Below are 25,092 nucleotides of genomic sequence, written 5' to 3' on the forward strand. Positions count from 1 at the left end.
TGAATTACTACTGAATTGAAAGCTACTGAGAAAAATTGTAATAGCCCTTTTATTTAGGAGCTAGAATGTTAGCCCTTACTTGTGTTTTATCACCCACACTGCAAAGTCTGTAGTCAGCATGTGTTATACTTATGCACTGCCACAACATACTCGTAAAATCTGTTGCATCTAAAATTTCCTTTACTAGATTTATCTTGCTCAAGTACTATAATGGGAAGTGTTATAATTGCCTGGTAAAGGGTTTTGATTAAATTGATTTTCCTGTGTCTAATGTAGGTCTGTGTTAATCTTGAAAAGATATTGCAAGTTTGTATGCCCCTTAAAAGGTTATGAAGATGCAGCATTCTAACAAGCCTGCCCTGCATAACCTTGCCGCGACACTTCGATTTCTTTCTCCCTTTTTCCACTTGTATCCGTGTGCACAGCTTCTTGGCAGGTTACAGAACAAAGTAGGACCTCCCAGGGATTTGCTGCTATAGTAGCATAGTTAAAATATAACATACATATGTTAATAAAGGACAATTAAATTCAATTTGTAGGCTGTGTCCTCTTCTGAACTCACGCCTTCCGACCTCTAAGACTGTAATCTCAGGAATGTTTAAAGTTGGAATAAGCTATCATTGTGGCAAAAGCAGCAGTCCTGCCCTTTTACTCTCCTGCCACTGTTGGTTTTGCCAGCTCAGCTCTGCTATGGCTGTATAGTAAACCCAATCCGGGCACACATCTGACTAAAAAATACTTCCTTACCCCTATTTAGGATATAAGCTGTATCTTTGCATTCATATTTTCTCTTCAAAAAGATGTTATAGTTGGGTATTGAAGCATCTGACCTCTTTACTTACATGCAGTACATGTATCTAAAAGAGGCAAATAGAGAAAGACAACAAAAATTCTTGCTTTGAAGGAATGATATAGATTCTATTGAATCAATTTACTAATATATCACTAGAAAGGATTTTTTTTCACATCAAAGTTAACGCTTTTTCTTTTCAATTTAGACTTGCATTTTTTTTTTTAAGGAAGTGGATATGAAATAAAACAAACTCTTCTCTCTGACCACATATTACTAAGGAGTGGGTTGTTTTAACCAAAATAAAGTTTTCTTTTTGGAAAAAACCCCCCACCTCAGTGAACCTCAGTGTTTTGGATGTTTTTGTTTGGTTTGAGGTTATTTTTCCCCCTAGGATCTATTTTAGGTTTCCTGGACATACATTTTATTTTATATTCCAATGTATTGATCCAGTTGGATAGATCAACAAGTCCTCTTTTAAATACAGTATACAAACGTTGGCATTCTAAGCAGCTGTAGAAGACATAAAAATCATCAACAATGAGAACTGAAAATCAGTGAGCTCACTTGAACTTCAGTACTTAGTATAGCTTCTAACAGAAATCAGGTATTATTCTTTGAACATCGTGTTTGACTGCCAAAAAATGCTCAATAGATGAAATAAAGGTGTATAGAAAATAATGGTAGTCCACTTATAAAAAGTACAGTATTAGCACACTATTAGAAATTGGGTCTTCAGTTTACAGAGCAGGCACTGTGGGAACGTGAAATTTTTGACAGTAAGATTATCTGTATTTCAGAGTTTTCTGTAACAGCAAGCTTTTAATGATGTGTATTTATTTTAATTCCAGAACAGGAATATTAAAAGAAAGCTTAATTTATACCAGTGAACTCAGTTCTCTCCTTTACTTTTATTTAAAGACAACCTAAGAACAAGAGGGTTCAAGAGAAATAATATTTATTAAGACAAAACTTTTATTACCTCTTCTATGGCTACTTCTGCTTTTTCTCTGAGGATTTTAAATTTTAGTTTTTCTATCAAGAATATCCTCTAGTAACTAGCATGTGAAAAACATTGTTCCAGGAATTGTGGGAGCATATTACAATGAAGGTTTCAGTTTGCAGAGTAGACTGTTGCACCACTCTTCATCAACTGTAGCATAATATAGTATACAACCTGCCCCCCTTTTTTTTGTAATGATAGTGATGAGAATAGGAAAACAAATGTTTTTTTAGCGACAGGATGACTACAAGGGGCCATTCTGTTATGCTGTCTTACGGCGTACGGTACTCCAGATACATTGGTAGATTGTCCCCTCCATGTGATCATTCCTGAGCTTTGAAACTGGTTGTTCTAGTCGGCCTTCTAAAGAGTGATTCTGGTATTTGTTTTTCTTTTCTTTTTCCCTTCTACTTACCAAAAGCAGAAGCAGAACTACAGTGAATTAAAATGAGAAATTCAAACAATACAAACCAACCCTTGCTCAGGTTTTTGAGTGCCCTACAGTGGAAGTGTTATCCTAGCTTCCTTTATTTTTTTTTGCACCTAGTGTACTTTCCTTAAACCTGTCAGATTAATGTGAGACATTTGAAGAATTAATTGGTACTTTCTGGAGCAAAGGTGCCTGCTGGTGTCTTGAGCATTGCTTGCTTCTGCTCTGGTATTAAGATAGCACAGTGACAGAAGGCAGATGTTGAAGCTGTAAACCAAAAATCTCTGAAACAATTTCACTTCTCCAGTGTAAGCATTAATATTGCTTTATTTCTAAGTTGTTATTTAAATGATAATGTTTAGAATTAGCTATTGCTTGTATGTGTATTTTTAGAAGTATTTAAAAGCCTCTTTGCATAGCTGTACTGGTGAAAACAGCAGTTGCAAAATGAAGGGTATAATTTTAAACAACTGTAGACATATTTATAAATTTTTATTTTTTTCTTATAAAGAGTTCTTGCGAGAAGAAATGTAGAATTGGATGCTGGAATTCATGTAACAAGAAATGAGCCTATGTTAGAAAATTTAAGTTTTTCAATAACTCTTGTTGTTTTCTTCTTTTTTTTTTTTTTTTCTTCTAGGACCGGAATAGGCCCTATGACACTTTTAACTTGCACTCTTTGGAAAATTCCTTAATGGATATGATAAGGACTGATCATGAGCCTCTGAAAGGTAAACACTACCCTCCCAGTGGCCCACCAATGAGTTTCGCTGATATAATGTGGAGGAATCATTTTACAGGTTAGGAATATTCATATGTCCATGCTTGCTTGGTGTTTAAACAAAAAATCAGCTTTTCAGTATTTCTATAAACTTTTTGTTAATGAATGAGTTTCCAGTTATGTGAAATTTCTGTTCTCCCATTTTAAGATCAACTTCTCTACTAGGAAGATGAGGTGAAATGTGTAGACATTTATTGTAAGTGTACAATCATAGTATTATCTAACTGGCATATCTGAAACATGGGATTTTGTATCAGCAAATTGTAGAATGAGATCTCTTGCTGCAGTCACTTCAAAAAATGTTTCATGCAGCTGGAGTCCAATTGTTGTGTTCAACATCTTTTTCAAAGGTTATACTTCACTTATGTGTGGATTATCAGCTACGATACCGTGGTCCCAAACCAACCACTGTATCGAGGTTACTCTCTATATTTATTTCAGGTTTCTTTTAAACAAATTTATCTTAATTTGGATTTCAAATTGTTAGGAGGAGCCAAAAGATGTTAGATGTTGTTAAGTGCTGGGAAAGTTTTGATTATTTATGCTGTTAAACTGTGTTTGTTCTACCAGGTGTTGCATTAGACATGAAACCATTTCTAATACTTCACTGGTAGTGTATAATGAAAGGTGTGGCAGCATTTCATTGAATTCCTGGTCAACCTGCACCCTCCTTTGTCTTAAGTTTGAAACTTTGCTTGGAACATCACCCTTCTTGGTATATGTGCCCCCTCATGTCCCAGTAGATACTTGGAACAAAAAATAATTCTCTTAGGATGGAACAAGATTAGAATGTGGTTAGGAGGATTAAGCATACAAGATTCTGATGGGAAGACCAAATTGAAATGCTTCTGGGATATTTTCCTCTTGTTTTGGGGTCTGAGTTTCTCGTGCTCTGTTTGGTTCAGAGGAGGTAGTGGAGGAGCTCTAGGTGAGAAAGGGAGAGTCTATCCTCTTGTCTGTGGTAGCTGAAGCTCCACACCCTTCTCTCAATCTGAGGTATGGTCAGACTTTGTCCTGTAGGCCATGGAAATTGAATTTATTTCAAGGTCACCAAAGCACTTCTTTTAAAGCATGATCCACTTGGCCTTGAGAGGGCGTGTGATTAAGTGACTTTTTTGGGGAGGGATTTTTTTTTTTTCTTTCAAGCATGGAACAGAGCAAGTCTGACAGATTGTTAGTGCAGCAGAAACTACCTGATCCTCACTCTTGAAATATTGAGTTACTTATATTGAGTGAGTGCTGACCTAGTCTGATTGGCAGGCTGGCTTGGTGCTTTCCAGCAAGGAGAGCCAGGGTCACTCAGTCAGTTCTTTTTACTCAGTGTATTTCTTGCTGTGAAAGAGATTTGAAATCTAGCTCTGAGATTTCTGGACTTAAATTACCAGCATATCCATCTAATTTGCATTTTATCATAAGCCCAGTCTTGGGAGAAGGTGCTCGGTATCAGCTCTTGTTTTGTTTCTAAAACCAATTTCTTTTTCTCAGCCTTTCCTGCCAGATAGGGGAAACCTTCTGTATGTTCCTGTCTTTCTGTCCTCATAGTCTGAGAACTGTGTAGCTTTACAAATCATTTGCCATTTTTGTGCTTTGAGATTTAAGGAATGTAAATTAATTGAAAAGGAATTCTCATTTTCATTTGTCCTAAGACACTTTGACAGACTTCCCTACCTGCTTTCTTTGCCATCATGACCAGCTTCAACATTTTTCTTTTCTTTCAGTCAATACTCATAAATACTTTCCTTCTTTCAAAAGGAGGGGAAAAAAAGAGGAAAAAAATCCAGTTAAGGAACTGTTAAGCTTCGCCTGGTTAATGACAAATTCCAGTGTATGGCCCAGGGTATCTGGCTGCTCCCCATGTCAGTCATAACAAGGCCTCTGTAACAGAAGTGTGCAGTATCTCCTAAGATGTTTTCCTGAACGGTCTTATTTATTTTCTGAGTTGCCAGTAAAATATATTATACACTACAAAAATATGAGGGACAGTTTTGCTTTAATAAGGAAAGGTTGTATTTGCAGTATTTTATAAGCTTTTTAATTTACATTCTGCTTTGACCTGAAGCTGTAGGGCAAAAGTGAATTATCGGAATAGCTATGGGTAGATGCTGCTTATCACTGACCAGAATATTTCTTTCCTACATAAAAGTGTCTCCTGTCTGTGGTGTAATATGTCACTGTTGCAATATGTTTATCCATGTCAAACTATTGCATTACAACACAAACAGATGCATTCTGATCTATAAAAAATATTTTGATCGGTAGTAACTAGCAGCTGCCTTTGTTCTATTTTTAAATAATTAAATAAAATATTTCAGCTGTGTTAGATCATATGCTGTGCACATGTGCTACTGACAGGTCATGAAACTAAGTATGAAATTGAGGAGAGAAATCATGTCCTTCAAAGTATTTCTTTTAAATTTACTGTTACACTAGATAACAGTAATATTTGGGTTTTATTCTAAATCAGAACAGAAACAAGCTTTGTGATTTACAAATCCCCACCTAACAAAAATTCTGATTTTTTTCAGAGTATTAGTGTGACACAACTTCAAATATAAGTAATTGGAGACAACACAAGTACAAGGAGATTTCAAGAGTTGGCTCTATTGTACCTACTTTTAACAGAGATCATATTGTAGAAAGATACATAAAGCATGTGTTGATTATGTCATAATATTTCAGTAGAGATCAAGATGTTGAATATATATGTACAACATTCAGAGGCAGAAACAGCATCTGTGAGGAAACTTTTTCTCTTGGTTTTCAGTACTTATTTGTGTAATACAAAACTGAAGTTGCTGGGTTACTTCATAACTATTGTAAAGACTATCAGGTCATATGAAAACTAAGCAAAATTTAAGATTTCTTGTTTGCATTTAAATTAACTACATTTTGACAGCCAGTTGTTTGAAGATTACATGCAACTTAGTGTTGTAATAAATATAGAATGGACCTTTACATTTCCGCTTGGATTTGGATTGATTTCAATACATTCCACCTGATTTTGTTCAGCTCTAAGTGTTCCTAAGCTTTTTGTAAGCAAAGCACTAAATTTGCCACATGACCTAAGAAAAGTGAAGATGAATGGATCGTATTTGTGTTTGCAGTCAGCAACTGAACACAAAGGTCATGTAAATAGAAGAAATGTTGTCATCTCAGTCCTAGAAATGGTGCTACCCTGTTAGAGCTTTTTGCAACACTTTCATTAGAAAAAAGTGCAGTGTACTAGCATTTCCCAAAATCTCGATGCTTATCAGACCCCTTTCTGTAAATGCTCATGAAAAACAGTGTGCAGACAGATGTGTTTGCATGTGTATTTGTGTTTAAAATTAGGCCCCTCATGCTAATCCTTTTAAAGGACAGTATGTTGCCTTTCCATTTAAAACTCCTCTTATTTAAGAAAATCCTCTTTAGTATTTTTTTTCAGGACAGAATATGGTCATTAAATGGTTCATATTTCTTAAATAAGTGCCTTTTCCAACGATCCTGTAGTGTGATCATACTTCCTAATTTGCTGCTGGCAACCACTATGTCCTTGTCTTTGACCTGCTGAATCTGTTTGGTCAGGAATGGTGGGGATTTTTTGTTTGATTTTAGTTTAAGAAGTGGTTATAGAGATAGCAAATTTTCCTTCTCTTTATTTCCATTTTTTCATTGTGTTGTTGAAGACTGACCTTACAAAGAGCTAAAGGTGTTTTGCTTTTTTTCTTTCTTGCTTTGCTACTGTTTTGAGGGGTTTGTATATTTTAGTATAGATTGCTAATGGAAAAGTCTGCTTTGATATTGTTTTATTTTAGTCCCCCCTCCCCCCACGCCAGTGAAAAATATCAATATTACTCTTTTGAATACAGTTCTAGAACTTCATGTAGAATGATCATATGTGTACAAATACTTGTCTACCACTTACAAGTAATGCCAAATTTAACTTTATGTTCAAGTCTTGCTTTCAAAGTACTATTATTTTGAAAATATAGCTGTTTTCAAGCTAAAAATGTTTGCCCTACTTAAATATATGCAAGACTGTTGTGTTTTATTGGAGCAATGTAATTTACTTATAAAGTCTGCATTTCATTGTAATATATATGCTGTTTTATTTATAGGTTGCTTTCCCTACTGATAGGCTATATATGCTTACTCAGTGATAGGAAGAAGTTTTATTACTGATATTCATAGCTGATAATTATACACTTTTCTTCACATTGCCACAATATGTTTTTGCACAGTTAAAGTATATGTGTGTGATCACAATAATAGTTCTTCATATTTCCCTTCTGGAAAACAATAGTACTTTTGTTCTGCTCAGTATTTTAGTTTTTTTAAAGATCTGTAAGTGTAGGTGTTTAAATTATGGGTGTGAGCAAATGGCAGATATACATTAAAAACAGGGGAGAGAATAAAGTCAATAAACTTCTTCAGAGAGTTACCTTTTATTTTTATAATTTTTTATGCAGACCCTTGCTTACAACATTCTTGGTGTTGAAATTGTCTTGGGCCTATATGTTGAGTTAGTGTAGCATAGTTTCAGATGTCTGTAATTTTGGGGGGAAAAGAGAGAGAATGGTCTAAGGTCTTCTCAGGTAAAAATTATTAAAATTCTTTTATATGCACACGTGCTTCATGCTTTGTGGCCATTTGTGAATCCTGGAGCACACACTCATGGCTGAGCTGGGGGGATGGGAGGGGTGTGTGTGGAGTTGTAGCTTGTGCTGTAAACCAGGCTTCCGAATACATGCGAGTCAGATGAATAATCTTGTTTCACATGTTTGGGGTAATGTTCAGGTCTTGCTTTGATTTTTGCACTCTCCTGTGTCTAAACTTCACCCTACCCCGCTTGCTAGCTATCCATCCAAATAAGTATTGCTGTTTTTCAGTGCCTTTTGTTGGCACCATCTTGGAAATCATAGAAAAGATAAGATTGATAAAGGAGGTATTATTACTAAAGAAACAGAGCAGACATAGTCCCGTTGCCCATTTCATTTGACCTTGCCACAGGATTATGTAGTCATAAATTGTAATTGATATCAACAGTGATCTTAAGAATTATGTGAGAGAAAGTTCTCATTTCCAGTAAGTTCTCATTCCCAGTAAGTTCAGGACAGGTCAATAGCAGGCCAGCTATTTTCTAGCAAATCTTATGCCAAATACTAATTGCTGAATTGGTATAAGGGGTCAGTCTTGGTGCAAATCATGAAATATAGTAGTGCAAGAAGTTTTATTCAATACACAAGCAATGAACATTGTTTCTTGGAATGTTGATTGTAACATGAAAATGATGAGAATAGGTAACTGTAATCTTAAAAGTCCTTCACTATGCGAGTATTCATAGCCGGGGGCTGATTAGGGCTACACAAGTTCAAAAAACCATAAAGCACTTAGGAAGAGAAAATTAATAAAAGAAGAAATGCAATAGTGGTAAAACTGTCTCTGATACTCATGTTTGCTATTTCCAGAACAATATTATTTCTCAAAACCGATCATGTAACTCAAAATTATCTACACAATTAAGAAAAATTTATTTGCAAAAGAATCAATAAAGGTTCATATGTGGGAAGGGTATACTTCCTTAAGTTGTTAGAAAGATTTCAGAATTCATTCAAGATCATTACTCTCTTTTACAAAGATCAAGGTAAAGTCAAATTCTATTTAGCATCTCATTTCCAGTATAATACAGAAGAGAAGATGCACAGCCTTGATGTGCTCCAAAAAGGAATTGGGCTCTCTGCCATGGCAAGTATGATATTGCACATGCAGCAGGGCACTCAGGCAGTCCAGCCAGAAAAGTCTCTCCAAATGTTAGGAGAGAGAATGTAAGAAATTTAATGATGTGAGATAAGCAACAGTGCAGCCTGGGCTGTACAAGAGTCATTAAGTCTTCATTTATGCTCTGAAGTGTTTGAAGAGCAAGAAGTATACAACTAGATTTTTTTCTTTCTAAACTAGGAATTGAAAAGACGTAAAAGAGTGATAATTGTTGCAGCCTAACTGCAGTACTCTTGAGTGCATGTTATAAAAGCATATAATTGAAAATATACTCACTAAATAGTTATGAAACCAAGACAGGCAAACTGAAAATGGCAGATGTACACTGAATACAAGTACTGGGGATGATGTTACTGGAAGGGTTGCTATTTATGATTTCAGTGAACTGCTGGAATCCATAACTTCTGTGCTCTTAACTTCTCTATGTTTGTTTAATGTGCTTAATATTCTTGAAAAGTAATACTTTTATCTAGAGGTTTTGTTTTAAAACTGTAATTAGAATATGTGCTTATATAGATTTCATAAAGGTTCAGGTAACATACATATGATTTTCATAAAATTGATTGTTTTCCTGTAGTCATTTATGTGTTTCACCTAAATAGGTCTTTGAAAGTACATATTCTTAATTATACTTCACAGTTCTACATTGCACCTTTAAATTACAAAATTATAATTTCCTTTCTGTGCTCTCTTGTTGTTCCTTAGATAATTATGCAGTTTTGTAATCTGCAGATGGCCTCTTTTTTCAATTGAATAATTTGCTTCAAGCAACAAAATATTAAAACACTATAGCCAATATGAAAGGCTGTATAATTATTCATAATTAATTAATTGTTTTGTGATTGGTGTATTGCCAGTCTCTTTTGAATGCTTTTAATAGAGGTGTGTTTTGGAAGGATTCCATTAATGTGTTTCTGTAGAGTTGCACGAGGGACCTCTGAAGATGTACAGAATTATCCTGCACGCTGGCTTAGCTCAGTGTGAGAACATGTCCTTCTGCTTGTGCTGCTCTGTATTTTCTGCTCCTCTTAAAAGATAGCTGACAAGAACAGTTTAAAAATAGCAGGCCAAGGGCAGGTGACAAAATGTCACACAAGCAGCACCTGGTCCGGTGACAGCCTGGAGGGAGGAAAAAACTAAACCCAGATGTCACAGATAGGATTCTATTTCTGAAGCTGGTCAAACAGCAGAATTTCTGGTTCAGCAAAGGAAAAGAGAAGGGCCCATCCAAACATTATACATTCAAAATTTACTCTAATTTTTTCATAGCAGATTCTTTTTCTCTTTTTTTCTATTCCAAGTAATAATTTTGAAGTACAAATTAGTACAGACACCTTTTCTTTTTACAAGTAATACCTGTAACCTCACACTCATTAGTACACTGTTAAAGAAAAGGGAATTAATGTCCATCTGGAGAGATGTCTGAAGTATTTTAGCAAAGGTTATACTAACTGAAATGATAGCAGCTTTAATGTTTCTGCAGTGCCAGATTAATGTGAAAATATGTATAGGAGAATTATGTCTGTAATTAGGAAATGTGAAGTGGTTAATGAAGATCAGCTCTTTAAGAAGCTTTACTCAAGGAGTTGGAAAGCAAAAATGGAGATTCTATTTACCTTCTCTCCCCACTTCTTTCTGGAGGTGCTCTTTGCTTCATAGCCTTATTGTGGTGGCATTTTGTTCTAAATGGAGAAAACTTCAATGTGAAGAAAAGATTTATTTACTTTTCTTAACCTGCTTATGACTTAGTTTCAGAAGTATATTGAAACTTCATGCTGCATCTGTTCAGAAAGAATATTCATTACAGCACAGCAGTTTCAGTGACTGGAAATAGAAGGCTTTGACTATCAATAGGAACTAAAAATGTTGGAGAGGATTGGCTTCAGTTCTGCTTTGCCAGAGTTTGTTTGTTAAAACTTGGGTTTGCAGAAGTACAGGAACATCACAATTTTATTGGTATTTCAGTGCAGTGAGTGGGTCCTGAACTCCCATATTTGAGTGTCCATGTAGTGAAGAAATGTAAAGTGACCTCTTCCTTACTTCCCAAACTTAACCACAGACCTAGAGACAGGAAGAGCCTATGAAATGGAATTACATTATATACATAAAGTTACTTAGGTTACTTAGTTGAAATAAATTTTTGCATGGCTGTAATTATCCTTTTGTATCTTTTTCAAGGAAAGGACTAATACAAATTAAAGCTTGCAGATTGTCTTGGGTAGTTTAATTTAAAAACTCCTATGACAAGGCTTCTTCAGGATAACATCTAATACTTCATCTCAGTTAAATAGTATCCAGTACTAATCTGAAGTGCTGTTGTTGGCTCATTTCTTGCTTTAACAGTAAAAGTAGGTTTCTGTGGACTAAGTCTCCTTTGGGTCAAGAATATTTAATTTTCAAAGTACATATGAATGTACTGCTTGAGAATGATACTCCTTCTAACCTAATGTCTTATCTCAAATGGTAGATGATGGAAGATTCTTAGGGAAGAATGCAAAACCAGGGTAAGAACTCTCTCTCCAGCTATCTGTTAACTTGAGAGCTTCTGCTGCTTCATGTAGTATGAAAAATAGTGATTTATTTTTACCAATTAAATGGAGTTTTGCAATGCTGTACTCGTTATTGAAAACCAACTATAAATGGTGTAACTGCAGCAAGGTTGAACTCGAGGCCTTGTTTTGAAAGGGTAAGCATAATGCTTTCTTAGTGAAAAGTAAAGGAAATGTATTAAAAATAACGTTTATTTTGTGATTTTCAGTGTTTTAAGTACATAATACTGAAGGTACTGTGGTGTTAAATATTTTAAATGTGTATTCTTGGGAAGTTGTCTTCAACAGGTGGAAGATTCAGCTACCCTGACTGTTCATCCCCTTTAGAAATTTTTCATATTAATGAATTTAATTCAGTTTGAAATAAACCCATTGAAAATAACTTTTGCTTACATTGCAGGGCGTATGGGAATAAACTTCCATCATCCAGGAACAGACAATATTATGGCTCTTAATAGTAAGTAGTTAATGTCTAGTGATTTATATTGCCATGTTGAATATTATTTCTTATTGTGTGTGTAGCTGCACAATCAGACATAAATATGTGTAATGTTTGCACAGAAATTCATGTTCTCTCTCTGAAAATGTTTTCCATAAATCAATCACCTCTGATTCTTTATATTAGCTTTGTAATGGCTTTATGTGTTTCACTGGAAGCTTCACAATGCCTGCTATAGATAGTATTACAGAACAGTCTCTCTTGTTCCCTCTTTTGTGGGTGTGTATGTGTGTTAAAGCTGTAACTTTAATTTCTGATACCTCTCCAGACATATTTCTTCCTGTTGGGATGAGCTGTTACAAGTTTTGCATATAATTACATGGACCGATGGTGTTTGCTTTGTTGGTTTCTATTATGTAGACAGGAATGGAGAGAATGTTTAGACATCTAAATAATGAGGGAAAACTCCGCTGAGAGATTATTGCATTTTTTTGTGTCAGGAAATAAAAGTAAAATTAAAATTCCAGTCATGAACATATGGATTCAAAAAAACTTGGCAGAATGGACCTGGAAGACAGTTCCTATATGGGGAGGGTGGGGGACAGGGTGTCAGGCACCACCAGCATAATGCTGAACTGAATTGTGCGAAGCAGAGTATTTGTCTGTCTAATCCTGAGAAATGCTGACTATTTTGAAATGTCCATTTTTGTTTACAATGTTGTATTAGACATGTTAGGGTTATTTACAAACTTCTCTAAAATTTTTTGCCTTTCAAAAAAACCCACTTCAACCCACTACGCACTATGTAAGTTAGACTGAGTATAGCTGAAAACTGCAGGGGTTTTTTGTGTAGTACCAAGCAAAGAATAATTTACAGATGTGAAGAACTGAAAATTTGTCATAGGCAAGATGCAAGGTGTTTAACACTTGGCTTTAAAGGCCAGCTTTTGGAACCTTTATGACTTAGCTCGTGCTCTTCTTAGTTTTATACTGTTAATGGTGAGGTGATACTTCGGGGAGATTTTGTTGTCGTAGTTAGCATATAAGCCCGATTTTCTTATGGCACATGAAATTTAGGGAAATCAAGTTATTAACTAGGAGAAATGTTTTGTTTTATTAAAGACTTTATTAAAAGAGGAAGCTGTTCATGCCTCTGTGTGTGTGTAAATAAGTTCTACACAGTACAGTTGTCAGGTGTTTGACATGAGTTCTGGTCTCAGAATGTATTTGTTGTTCTAAAGTGGGCATTTCAACAAGCTAACTGCAACAGAAATACATTTGTGAAGATGGGATATTATGATTGAATTTTGAGTTACCTTTAAAAATTGACAGTTGTGATGAAATACATAGTAGTATTTCTTCCAAAGTCTAATAGTGATTTTTGAAAGATGGGGATGAAAAACTGAAACGAAAAGTTACACTATTTTGGGACAACTTGCTTTTATCTTAAATTAATGATGTGCTTTATTCTGGTTTCTTTCTAATGAAAATAATGAAAAAAACTTTTTCCTAATTTCTTTGAAATTTTTACAGCAGACAGATACTCTAATAGTTTATAAAACCAATGATCTTTTGAAGCTATAGTCCTGGTACATGGTTAAAATATCAACATAGCTAACTGAGGGACTGAAATGAAATATATTTAGGCATTTGCACTACTTAAAATATTATGGGTTTATTGAAGTATTGACTGTTTAAAGACTTAAGTAAGCCCAGAATCATAAACATGCAATTTATGAAAAATGAAATTAATCACAAATCAAAAGTCTGAATAAGTTCCCATATATTTTTCCTCTTCTGCAACTCTTCTCCCTTTATTTCTTTACTAGGCAAGGCCACACCACTTCTGGCCATCAATAAGAGCCCTAAGCTAGAATTATTGAAACCTGTTGGGTTTTGCTTTTAGATCTTTCAAGAGCTAAGAATAAAAGCAAACATTCAAGTACAAAAGCTTAAAAATTACTTTCTGTGATTGAAATTCTTTTTTGTATGCAGAACTTGAAAAATTTAGAACTAGGTAATTCCCATGTCATCCATTACCTTTGTTGTGGGGAAATACAGCAAAGAAAATTAGTTCAAGAAGAAGTATTCTTTTCTGTGCTGGAATGGCTATGATTTGGGTTAAAAGATATAAAATAAGTAAAATAAAAATTCCCAAAAGATACTTCATCACAGTATTTTTTGGAATAATTTTGAGAACTTATGTAATATCTTTAAATCATAATACTTGCCATATCTGTGTTTAATTTCTGTGAAACTAAACATAGTCTGCTGAGTCTGCAAATCCAACCTTCACATTCTATTTATAGTCATTGCTTCATAAGCATTTTTCTCTTTTCCTGTGAAGACATAGTAATAATCTTTAAGATTTATTACTCAAAGCTCAATTTCACACTGACAATGTAGGCAATCTTTTGAAGTTGGAAGACAACATATGCTCATGCCAACAGCAATGCAAAACTTCACATGTTGTAGGGAGAGGGGAAGTTTTCTGGGGGATGTTTGTCTCTATCTCCTTCTTATCCTCTGTGGCAGCACTTTCAACTGTACTTCAGCTGTTATTCCTGCTTACTCATTACAGCCTTTTGAAACTGGGGATTTTCCTGCCTGCCTGTCTTGAGCTGCTGTCTCTTAATGTTGGAGGGCATTGTTTGGTTTGAGGGAAGGTGTTGCTTAGCTGGCAGCATGGGGGGAGCATGCTGTCACCATTTTGTTCATCATTGTGCAAGGCTAAATCATCACCATCTTAAAAAACTGATTTCTGAAATAATTAAATTCATGGGATAAAAGAGATTTCTTTAAAGTGCATAATTATTGTGAATCTCTGTGTCATTAGTGGCATTATGCTTGTGTTCATACAGTTTGCACATGTGCGTAAACATGTTTATATAATAAGTGCTCTTGAAATTCAGAATTAGGCTTCTGTTGAGGAATGCAGTGCTCAAATATTCAGAGAGATCTGAGCATAATCCTAAAGAACATCTAAACAAAAGGAAGATGCAAATATTAGCTTGGAAGCATTTTTAAAGGGGAGATGGTATAGCTTTTGTCTGTGCTAGATCTAAATGAAATTCCTCTAATTGAAATGGTGTTTTAATCAATTAGTGACATTAAGTAATTTTTTAGTAGTATCATTCATACTGAGCTAAACAGAAGAATTTTTATAAACTTCCATCTACAGCACCTTATTGAAATAATTGATACTGTAATTTGTAGGGGAAATGTGGCATAAATTTAACTCTGAGGTGTCCTCCATCCCTTCTCTTGCTAATATTCAATACCATTTGTAGCCATACATTTCTGCAGGCATTGCTTTGTCTGAATATGTGCTCCTTTCTAATTAGCTGAGTAACTAGGAGTGAATGATCAGCATGAATACAGAGTCACCTACGTGGTAGGTGGTGAGCTGTCTTTAATGCTTCTTGGGAACTCCAGAAAGCCACAATAACTTCAGTGGGAGAGAAGTGTGGCAGGTGAAAAAGGAAGATGGGAAAAAATGAGGGTGTGTGATCTCTATAAGGAAGTACTGAAGTGTTGTGCCAGAATCCCAAACAATCTTCCATAAAATAAATGTGGTCTAAAGGTGGTTAAATGAAAAAAATGAGAAAAACCCCTTTGTGAAATGCTGGAATTTTGTTTTTCCTAAAGCTCCTCTGTACAGTGACTTTGCAGTCCTGTTGGGCTTCAGATGTTCCATCTGCTTCCACTGTTCATTCTTGTCTCATACAAAAATGCATCATCTGTAAGGTCTGGTACTATTTGCTCTCCATGTGACTGTCTTTTCTTCTTTTCATTAGTGTAATTTAGTTATATTTATTCAGAGTAAAATAATTTGAAAAATACATTAAGGAAAGGATTTGGGTCACCTTTTTAGATGTCTGTGTTGAGATTTTGGTTTTGTTCTATTAATCCCATTTATGTGGGGAAGTTGTCATGCCATGACAGGAAGTGTAATGACAACAAAATTATCTCATTTTTTTATTTTCATTCTTCTGTTGTTTTTAAAATTGCTTTGACTCCTTAAGAGCTATTGTACTTGGTGCTCCCTCTATTCTCATGTGTTGTTTCCAAACACATATAGTGTTTAGATATAAAAAAAGTTGCTGAAGTAGCATTTTAGATTTAAAATTTTTGCCAATGCTACTGTTATACCTTGAAATAAACTGCTCCAAATAGAAAGCTTATTGGATTACTTTCGTCTTGCAAGATCTTGGGCTGGCAGTTTAATAGCTAATAAAAGCTTTTTTTGGTAGTGATAATATTCTGGGCAAATGTGTGACTAAATTCCAAGAGGCATCAATCTCTTCTAATAGATTAGTTCTTGCCTATAGGAATTTGCTGAACACTTCAGCCCAGTTGCCAGGTTGGGCTACTAATGTGTCACCAGCTTAAGAGCATATATAGAATAACAGAAAGGAATAAAAAACACTGAGAGAAATTATAAGGTTTGCAAAACTAGACCTGATTTAGTTGTGAAGAGATCTGAGTTAATATAACTGGAGGGGAAAAAAATGACTGTGAAGTGTGGCATAGCAGAGGCAGCGGGGTTTGGAGGAGTGCCAGCGTGTGGGAACTGTTGCTTTACACATCACCTTGTTACGTTTTTCAGAACCAGCTGTGTGAGCAGTTGGTATTGATGCCTTGGAGGCTGTGAGGTGGGTTTGCTGATACCTTAAAGTCCCTTCTGTACCTATTTAAATTTTTAAAAAGGGTGAAGGGGGAAGCAGGGGAGCAATAGTAGGTATGTGCCTTTTCTTCTTTCTTCCTTTCAGTTTTTTATATTGGCATCTGCACTTCCAGAGATCTGATTTGGCTGTTACTGAAGGCAATATCTCTAATCAGTGGCTGCTGAAGGGTTTTTCTAGCAAAGGAAGATTTCCTAAATTGTCTTCCTCTTAATCCAACTTGGTAGCTCTTTAATAACTTCTTGTTTGTTTGTTTTCCCCACCATTTTTCCTGCCTCGCAAGCTCACCAATGTGCTTTCCTTTCATCTTCGTGAACCTCTCTATTGTGGGTTAGTGCCATCTGTTTCCTCTGAATTTTAAGATTTGCCAGGCTACTCCATGAGCATTATATATGATGCTAGAAGAGATGAAGCAGCCTGGCTGTTAAAAATGTGAGTTTTATTGTTAACAGATTTTTTTTTTAACTAAAACAAAGAGATGAAAATACATAAACCTTCCCTATTGCACAGTTGCTTGGCTGCTTGTATGCCTCAGGAAGGAACACCTAAGCTGGTTTGGGGTATTGAATGCAGTTCATGTGTTTGATCAAGTGTTTGAGGCTTATGTGTGGGACTTAACTGCATACAGCTTTCATGTAGATTGTGTTTTTCTGATTATGGGATTCAGTTTCATATGTATGTGAGCATATGTTAGCAGGGAGATTGCTGTAACTCTTGAATTGTTAGTATTGGAGAAGAATCAACCGAAAGAGACTGTTGAGGTTCATGTAACCAAATTATTGTACTGCCCATCTGCACATCCAGCTCATCTATCTGCAGAAATTGAGAACCACTTTCTGAACCACTTGTAGATGAGTGTCCATCATCTTTGCAATTCTTCTATATGATCCCTCTGTTGTGGAAAAACACATTGCATAATTATACTCAATTCTACCACCTTCCCTCAGTTCATGAATGCATTTTCACTGGTATTTTAATTCACTTGTAAACTTCCAGATCCCTAAGAACTTCAGAGACCCTCTGTTCAAAAGCAAAAGCTTGACATATTTTCCTTTCTGATCTCAGAAAATCATTGCATAACTCATAATGTCCTAAAGCAAGTATTGTTCTGAACTGCTGACTGCTTCAAGAATACAAATGAGTGTTCCAAGCTAGAACTAAGATTCTGGTACCCTGTAAATCAAGGAGGTTCCCAGTCTTGTCAAATAAACTTTCCTTTAGCCAGTATAGATCCAAAATTTCTAGTCTGGGAACGTTGATTTCTTTTTTTTCATAGAGGTAATGCTACTTTAAGTCAATTTAAGATGTGTCTTTAAGATTTCCTTGAAGTGTGCATCTTTGATATTGTGGACACATAATTGCATGAACAAAATAAATACCAGAAGTGAAGAAAGAATGTTCTTTAAAATCTCAAAATACTTTCTATAAAGTCTTCCATAAAATGTGATAATACAAATAAATGTTGTCACCTATTTCTAAATTTGATATTACCTTATCAGATTCATTTTTAGTTATGTTATGGAAAGCACGTAGATCTAGTCCTTTTGAGTTAATGTTTTACGGATTCACAAATTTGTTTTTTCCTAGGACTGCTAATTTTTGATACAAATACAAGGTGCAGTTTCAATCCCATATTATAATAAAACAATGAAAAAACCCCAGAAAAGTTCTTTTTCATCAGTTTCATGTAGCCTTGAGATGCAGTTAAAATCTGAGCAGTTCATTTGAGTGGGTTTTGATTTATTTCAACAATGGGTAATCTTAGCTGCAGGCTTTGGGGAATTCCAAAGCATTAACACTAAGTTTACTTGATTGCATTGCAAGATTTGAGGTTTGGAGAGTTTGTTCTGCTTGTTTGTTAAAAGTGTAAAGTTCTGTCCTTCATTATACAGTTTCATGTTCATAAAAATACACTCAGCTTCTGGGATGAGGTGAGTTAAGTTTCAGGAGAGTTATCAGCGGGCGAAAAAGAATCTCTTGTTCCTTTGCATTTGAGGACAGGCAATTTGGGACACAGCAGTTATGTAACTTTGTACCTGACAGTTACAGAACGTTGCTAAGGATGGACAAACACCAATGCAGGGATGATCCTGCTGTGAGCTGCACAATCCCTCAGTGCACTTTTTACATGGGAAAATGTGCTCATCTGTGTTTTCCTTAATACTGTAACGATCTAGGAGGTACCTAGGAAAGAATCAGTTGTGTTGAATTCAGAAACATTTCAGGAGATGGTTTCTGTGCAAAAGGACATTTATATGTGGCACCAAAACCAGTATATGGGGAGCAGATGCATTGGTGTGGGTACAATTTTAGGAGCTCCCAGTCTTTTTTTGTCTTCTGTTGGAATTGCCCAAGAGAGAAAGTAACTTCAGATATGTAGCTCTGGTAATTTCATTGTAATAGTGCAGTAATCTTCTTATTTGCTCCCAAATATCTTCATTCAAGAATAATTTCTAAATTGTTTATTTTCTAAAATATTTACCCAAACTGGAGGCATTATGAAATTTACCTGATGAACCATTCCTGCTGCTTAATCTGTTGTGCTCTGAATTTTGACTTGTGAACAAGATGGGTATTTTTTAATTAACTTGTTTCAAATGACACATTCAAATTTCACATTTGCATTCTGTGTAAGCAACATAATGAAGTGTGCATTGGCATTCTGAAGTTGTCGTGCTGAATAACTCTCAGCTTGTTGGGAAAAAAGTAACATTTTAATATAAATACCAGTTGAAACTGAGATAATTTTATATATATATAAATATGTGTATTTTTTTATATATATGTATCGTATACAAAATATAAATAACAATGGTGAAACTTCACTTTCTTTGAGTATTTAAATGTAATGCAATGTTTTTAAATCAGCAAAAACTGACTTGCCTGTCTTCCTGTTTAAGTGAATTGCCCCTGGAATTTACAAGGCAAATATACCTTCAGTGACTTTCAGTAACTTTTATAGACATAAAGATTGTGTGTGGATGCAAATATAGGATAAAAGTATTATTCTGCAGTGAAGTATTGCATTTAAGTGTTATTTTACATGAATAGCAATAGGGTATTCTAGAATTTACAGAAGTCTGTGGTAGATTTCTGCCCTCATGTACTAATCTTGATCAGAGCCTGTAAGTTTACATTAAGCATTTAAAGCTTTGTTTTCTTCAGAAGAAACACGAGTCTCTTCCATCTCATACTGCAATAATTCTCCTTTATTTAATTTTTAGATTGGTAACATTCTGAAAAACCTCTTTCAGATAAATTGCTTTCAGAATGTGTGCATAACTATACCTTGATACATGCTTTTTTTGGGAATGTGGGCATTCATCAAGACAAGGACTTGCTACAAGAGATCTGACAATGATTGTTTGCCATCATAATAACTAATAAAATATGGCAGTAACTAGAAAGGAGGAGGACTAATTTTATTCTTGCTGCAAAGCCAACTCTAGTGTTAATTCTCACCATTGCCTGCTATGCAAGAAGCAGAGTCTCTCTCAGGGCTTACCAAACACCTCACTGTGGCTGAGTACCTATTCACACAAACCGCTCCTGCTGTCTTCATGCTAAACATGAAGGGCAGTTCATCATAGCCCTTGAAATTTTTTAATCCCCCTAATGACATACTCATGTAGTTGCCTTTTTGTGACCTCATGGATAGTGGAAGAAAAAAGATGTAGGTGTATGGTGTTTCTTCAGGGCTTGAGGAAGAAGCTGCTTGGGTAGAAGAGAGGTGCCTGTGCTGAAGGAGGGTGAGCATTGCTCTGGGTAGCCCTGGGGCCCCTCAGTCAAAAGAAAAGTAGACAGGGAATACTGAGGGGTCTGGTGGGACACCTGGGTGTGTAGGACAGGACCAGAAGGCACTGTGTTAGTTTGGGAGATAAGAGATGGGGTTGGGAAGGAGTAGGAACACTGAGAGTGTTACAATGAAGAGAGAAAGAAACAAAACAAAGCTCTGTTACCCCTTAGGTGAGCTGACTTGTGTTGAAAAACCCTGCTTGATCCCTAGCCTTCCACATTTGATTACCTTGGAAGGACAGATGTCTTTTGTGATAGATCAGAGATCCTGTGTAGAAGACACATGTTTTCCAGGCTATTTTCCATCTTTCTAAAATTTCAGCTCAAAAATACTGGTTTTTGCATTTCCCATTACATCATGAAATACGGTTCTGAAGTTGTCCAACATTGTGGATTTGCCATTGATGCATGTCTCATTGAAATGCTGTGTTAATTCTGGTAGTTACGAAGGCATTTTGTCAATCTAGTTTTATTCATCTAAACATGCTGGCTATTGAGTTCATATTGTTTTAGTAGGATTTTAATACTTACATATGGTTAATTAGTTAAACTGAAACATAATTGGAAAACATGTTCTCCACAACTATTTAGTAAAATGCAAAATGAGTTCTTTTAATTAGGATTACTGTTGGTGATGTTTATTACCTCTTAAAACCATAATCCTAAATTATTATTTTATAATACTGTCTGATATGCCTGATTTTTTTAATACCTTTGCTATATAGAAAATTTGCACAGCAAGTATGTTGGGTTTTGTTTTGTTTTTTCCCTGGCTGTATCATCTTCAACTTTTTTTTCTCGTCTTGGGTTGTTTGAATTTCATCTTGCACTTTTTAAATGTCTTTTCCTTCTTTATGGTGGGAGGGGGAAAAGAGAAGAGGTAGAAGCTACATTTTCATTGCCTTTGGAGCTAAATCTAATGACAGCTGTACCGACAATTTTCTTCTGTGTTTACATGCAGCCAGGAGCTATGGGCGGAGAAGAGGTAAAAGTATTTACTAAATGTTTTGTTTGCTGAATAGTGGGAGAAATAAATCTAGTTTTCTTGTGATAAGATGATGTTACCAATTTTTACATTATTTAATTGATCAATTGCTTCATATAAATCAATCTCATATTCTTCCCTTGCAAAACAGCTCCCTTTTAACAGCATCTTAAAGCAAAGATGATCCTGAGCTGATAACTTCAAGTGTGTTGCTATTACGAGAGAGCTGGAGGATGACTGAATGTAAAGATTCTCGTGACACCTATTTGTGACTTGATGTGTGTAGAGTTCCAAAAAAAGATTGGTTTTGGGTTTATGTTTGGTGTTTGTTTGTTTTGTAGAAGTGCAATGTTTAACTGTTACATTGAACATTTGAAAATTACTTTTTTTCTTACCCATAACAGCTTTTGCTGAATATTACACTTTATTACATTGAATTGCCTCAGGTAGGACATGTGTGCATACCAATACTAGTAACTGTCCTCAACAGTGAATATTGATAATAATTTTGAAAAGATACATTATTTGAGCACATTTTAACTGTATTTCATCATAGACAACCCTTACAACATAAAAGCAAACTGAAAATATTTTATAAATGTACAGTGCTGCATATCAGTTTATTCTGAGAGATGAATGAACAAGGACAATAGCAAGTCCAATAGCTGACTACTGAGCAAGCAACTAATGCAGCTTATATTTATGTACTGTGCTGTAGTTTACACAGACTGGTTGTTACTGAGAAAATAACAGTGAAAATAGCAGCTTTTAACAATTATTTAGGCAGTGTCACCTGCGTGGGGTACTTTAGCATTAAACTTAATTTTATCTTCCTTTCCATGAAGTTCTCTGGCAACTCTGCAGGTGACATTGCTTCCTTTTCCAAATGTAGAATTTGCACCATGTTTGTGAAGAACTTTGGAAACAGATGTATCCATCACACAGGCCAATAGTGTCTTAAGGGCTTGTAATTTGCATATGTGTATGTATTGAGGTGGTAGGCTGTACAGGCTGTATTAACACAGTTTGTAATAAAGAATTTGAGCCTCGTTTTAGTGTTTGATAACTTGAATCTTTTGTTTCAGCTTTAGTTTTCTTCACAAACTGACCTTCCAATTTTTCACCACCTCCAGAGCTCAGGCTACTGTTAACAGACGTTGAAAGCATTCTAATACTTACACTTTTTCAGTGCTTTCATGGTACTGAAACAAATTGGGAAGTATGTGGAGTATACAGTAAGGTATACTCTCTGAGCATGTAAACACTGATTAATTTTATTTTAAGATTGTGGCAAGTGTGTCCAGATTAATCAAATGGTACCAAAGTAGGAAAGGAGGTAGGAATCAGTAGGACACTATCAACTACTTGCAACTCATGTTTACTTGTAGAAGCAAAATACAATAATGTGGAAGTAATTGTGATGAATATAGTTTAGGCTGTTTTATACAAACTTTAGTGAAGGCAAAACAGGGCAAACGAGTTCTGAATATGCTGGCTTTTCAGACTTTTTTTCTCACTACCAAAAAGCATGCTTCACTACACAAGACTCGTTTCCTGTATGAAATTCAGGCTTTTCCATACTAACAAGTAGATTTGTGTGTGTCTTATAATTTATGTTAGGGATTTTGACTTGCCTCATTCGTATTAAAGTCTGTGATGTTCATGCTTTATGATTACCTTGACTTTTATAATGTTAGTTTTGAGCTTTCTTAACCTTAAGAACCATGAGCCCTACAACAGTGTGTTAAAAAAATGTGTTGGTTATCTAATATTCTCATATATCCCTCTCTATTATTGTTTTTACCATTTGCATCGGGATAATATGCAGAGTAACCAGAGGCCAGCCTGTGCAAGGACTCATTTCATGTTTGTTACAGTTGGATATTTTAATTAGTGTTTGATTCTGTTACTGTGACTAAGCATCTTCAGTGAGAAGAGGTTTTCTCAGACATTTCTTGAGGCTTGCCGTGAACTCTCAGTTCTCTACTTGATTCTCTGTTTCCTTTGAGAAAAGAGATGAGCATTTCTTTGTATGTATCATGTTTAGAGCTGTTGAGTCATGTTCTTGGTACCTTGGTTTTTAACTTTTACAACCAGTTTTTCGGGTACAGATGTAAGCACCGCTGTGGGAAATCAGCCCAAACTATTTTGCTACACTGACAACTCAGAGATGCCCAGGGAGGGGTACAGGAGTATGTTACAAAAAAAGTGCATTAAGTGATGCCTTTCCATAATGTTCTCCCAGAAATTTGCCCCTGGGGTTTTTTTGAGGTGATGTTTCAATATTTATTGCTTTAGATTGCATTTTTTCTTGTTTCTACTCATTCCCTTTTCTAAGCCTACATAAATTTTTCAACATCCCAAAAAGTCTTGTAGCAAGGGTTTCCAGAGTTTGCCTTGCTTTTTTCAGCCTTGGCATGTACTGATTATGTTCAATGCAGTTTATTTTTCCCTCAGTGGAGAAGACCATGAACAGTCATTGCCTATTCCCTTGTCTGTATGCTTTCCATTATTTTAAATGGATACTTTATACATTTAGCTCTATACTTAACTATAAAATTATAGAACATTGTTTGCATTTATTTAAGGTGAGTGCAGTGCCTGTAGACCGCCAAGCATCTGGCATGGTGCTTAGAGGTGATACCTTGCTTTCTAAGCTGCTCTGAGTTTTTATTATTTCCTTCAGACCTCAGTCTCTTCTGCAGATCTGTATTTTCATTGGACACCTTGTTATTAATTTGATATGTCATCTTCCACTAATGGCTCATGTTTGTTGTTTGTTTACTTTTTTACAAGAAAGTAGGTTGATGGGCAGGAATTGGAAGATGATTTAGCTCTTCAGTAATGTCAATCTCTTACAGATATTTTCAGATTTCCTGCTTTTCAATGAGTGTTCTGATTTGGTATTTTTACACAGTTGTACTATTCTTAATTATTTTTTCTCTCATGCAAATGTTCTCTATTATGTTGAAATGCATATGTTTATACATATTTGTCCATTAATGGAATATTCATCAAAAGTCTTTCCTGTTTTATGCTCTAAACCCACCATTTCTGACAAGCCTTTGAAAGGCAGCATCTCTACATCCTTCTCTGATTGTGGCGTTTACCCTGTCTTTTATGTTGATGTGTAAAAGCACAGAAGGATTTTTGCTTCAGTGGATTTTTGTGTCTGTGATCTCTGTCAGTGTTTAACATGCAATATATTCTTTTTAATCAACACTTTTCTAGTACCTGATGTTCGTAAAAAAAATCAGGCTGGTGGTGTGTGTCAGTGAGAGCATCTTTCCTGATTTTGTTAACTTGTTTTCCATATACAGGATTACTGCTTCTTTTTGTAATTTGTCCTTTACCACTGGAGACAATTACTGATATTTTCAGTGTATATGTTTTTCTGACTGCTGTCCCTCTGTCTTGATTTTTCTCCTCACTTCTGGTTTTTTGTCCTTCACTTCCCTGTGCTGTTAATGCCAGTATGGTATTAATCCTTAGGTCTTGCTAAGTCAGTTTCATGTGATTTATTACCTTTGAATTTAATTCTGTGCACTTAGAAAAGTATAAATACATTTATATTTGTAATCAACCCCCATATAAACTGTTTGTATCAATTAATTAATTTCCATCCCTGGGATCAATCCTCCATGATATGAGTGGACAAGTAGCCTTTTCAGAGTTGAGGTGTGGTTCCCATTTATACCTCTCTTTATATTGCAGGACTAATTTTTCAGCTCAGGTATAGGGAAGTGTTAAACTCTAAAGTTGGCATGTTCTACAGTGTTGCTTATTTGCAGTCTTTGAATATTTTTATCTTCTTTGTTAATAAATCTCTTCTTAAGATAATGTGTGAATACTTTGGTAGTAGTAGCGACAAGTTAATT

General features: G+C 35.3%; 1 protein-coding gene across 8 annotated transcripts in view; it reads left to right on the forward strand.

Moving 5' to 3' along the window:
- Positions 1 to 25,092, forward strand: part of CPEB3 (cytoplasmic polyadenylation element binding protein 3) — an 80,417-nt gene that overhangs the window by 25,713 nt on the left and 29,612 nt on the right. For 5 of the 8 annotated variants that reach the window (XM_042019015.1, XM_042019019.1, XM_042019018.1 and 2 more), the window contains exons 3-5: positions 2,864 to 3,023; positions 11,711 to 11,767; positions 21,191 to 21,214. In XM_042019015.1, coding sequence (XP_041874949.1) covers positions 2,864 to 3,023; positions 11,711 to 11,767; positions 21,191 to 21,214 — 241 coding nt within the window. The remainder of the gene's footprint in view (positions 1 to 2,863; positions 3,024 to 11,710; positions 11,768 to 21,190; positions 21,215 to 25,092) is intronic. The other 3 variants (XM_042019020.1, XM_042019016.1, XM_042019021.1) reach the window with 3 other exon arrangements.

Source organism: Corvus kubaryi, unplaced genomic scaffold (assembly GCF_017639235.1).
Source record: "Corvus kubaryi isolate FWS band 111438036 unplaced genomic scaffold, C.kubaryi_AGA036_p1.0 138, whole genome shotgun sequence".
In the NCBI taxonomy this organism is placed as follows: Eukaryota; Metazoa; Chordata; class Aves; order Passeriformes; family Corvidae; genus Corvus; species Corvus kubaryi.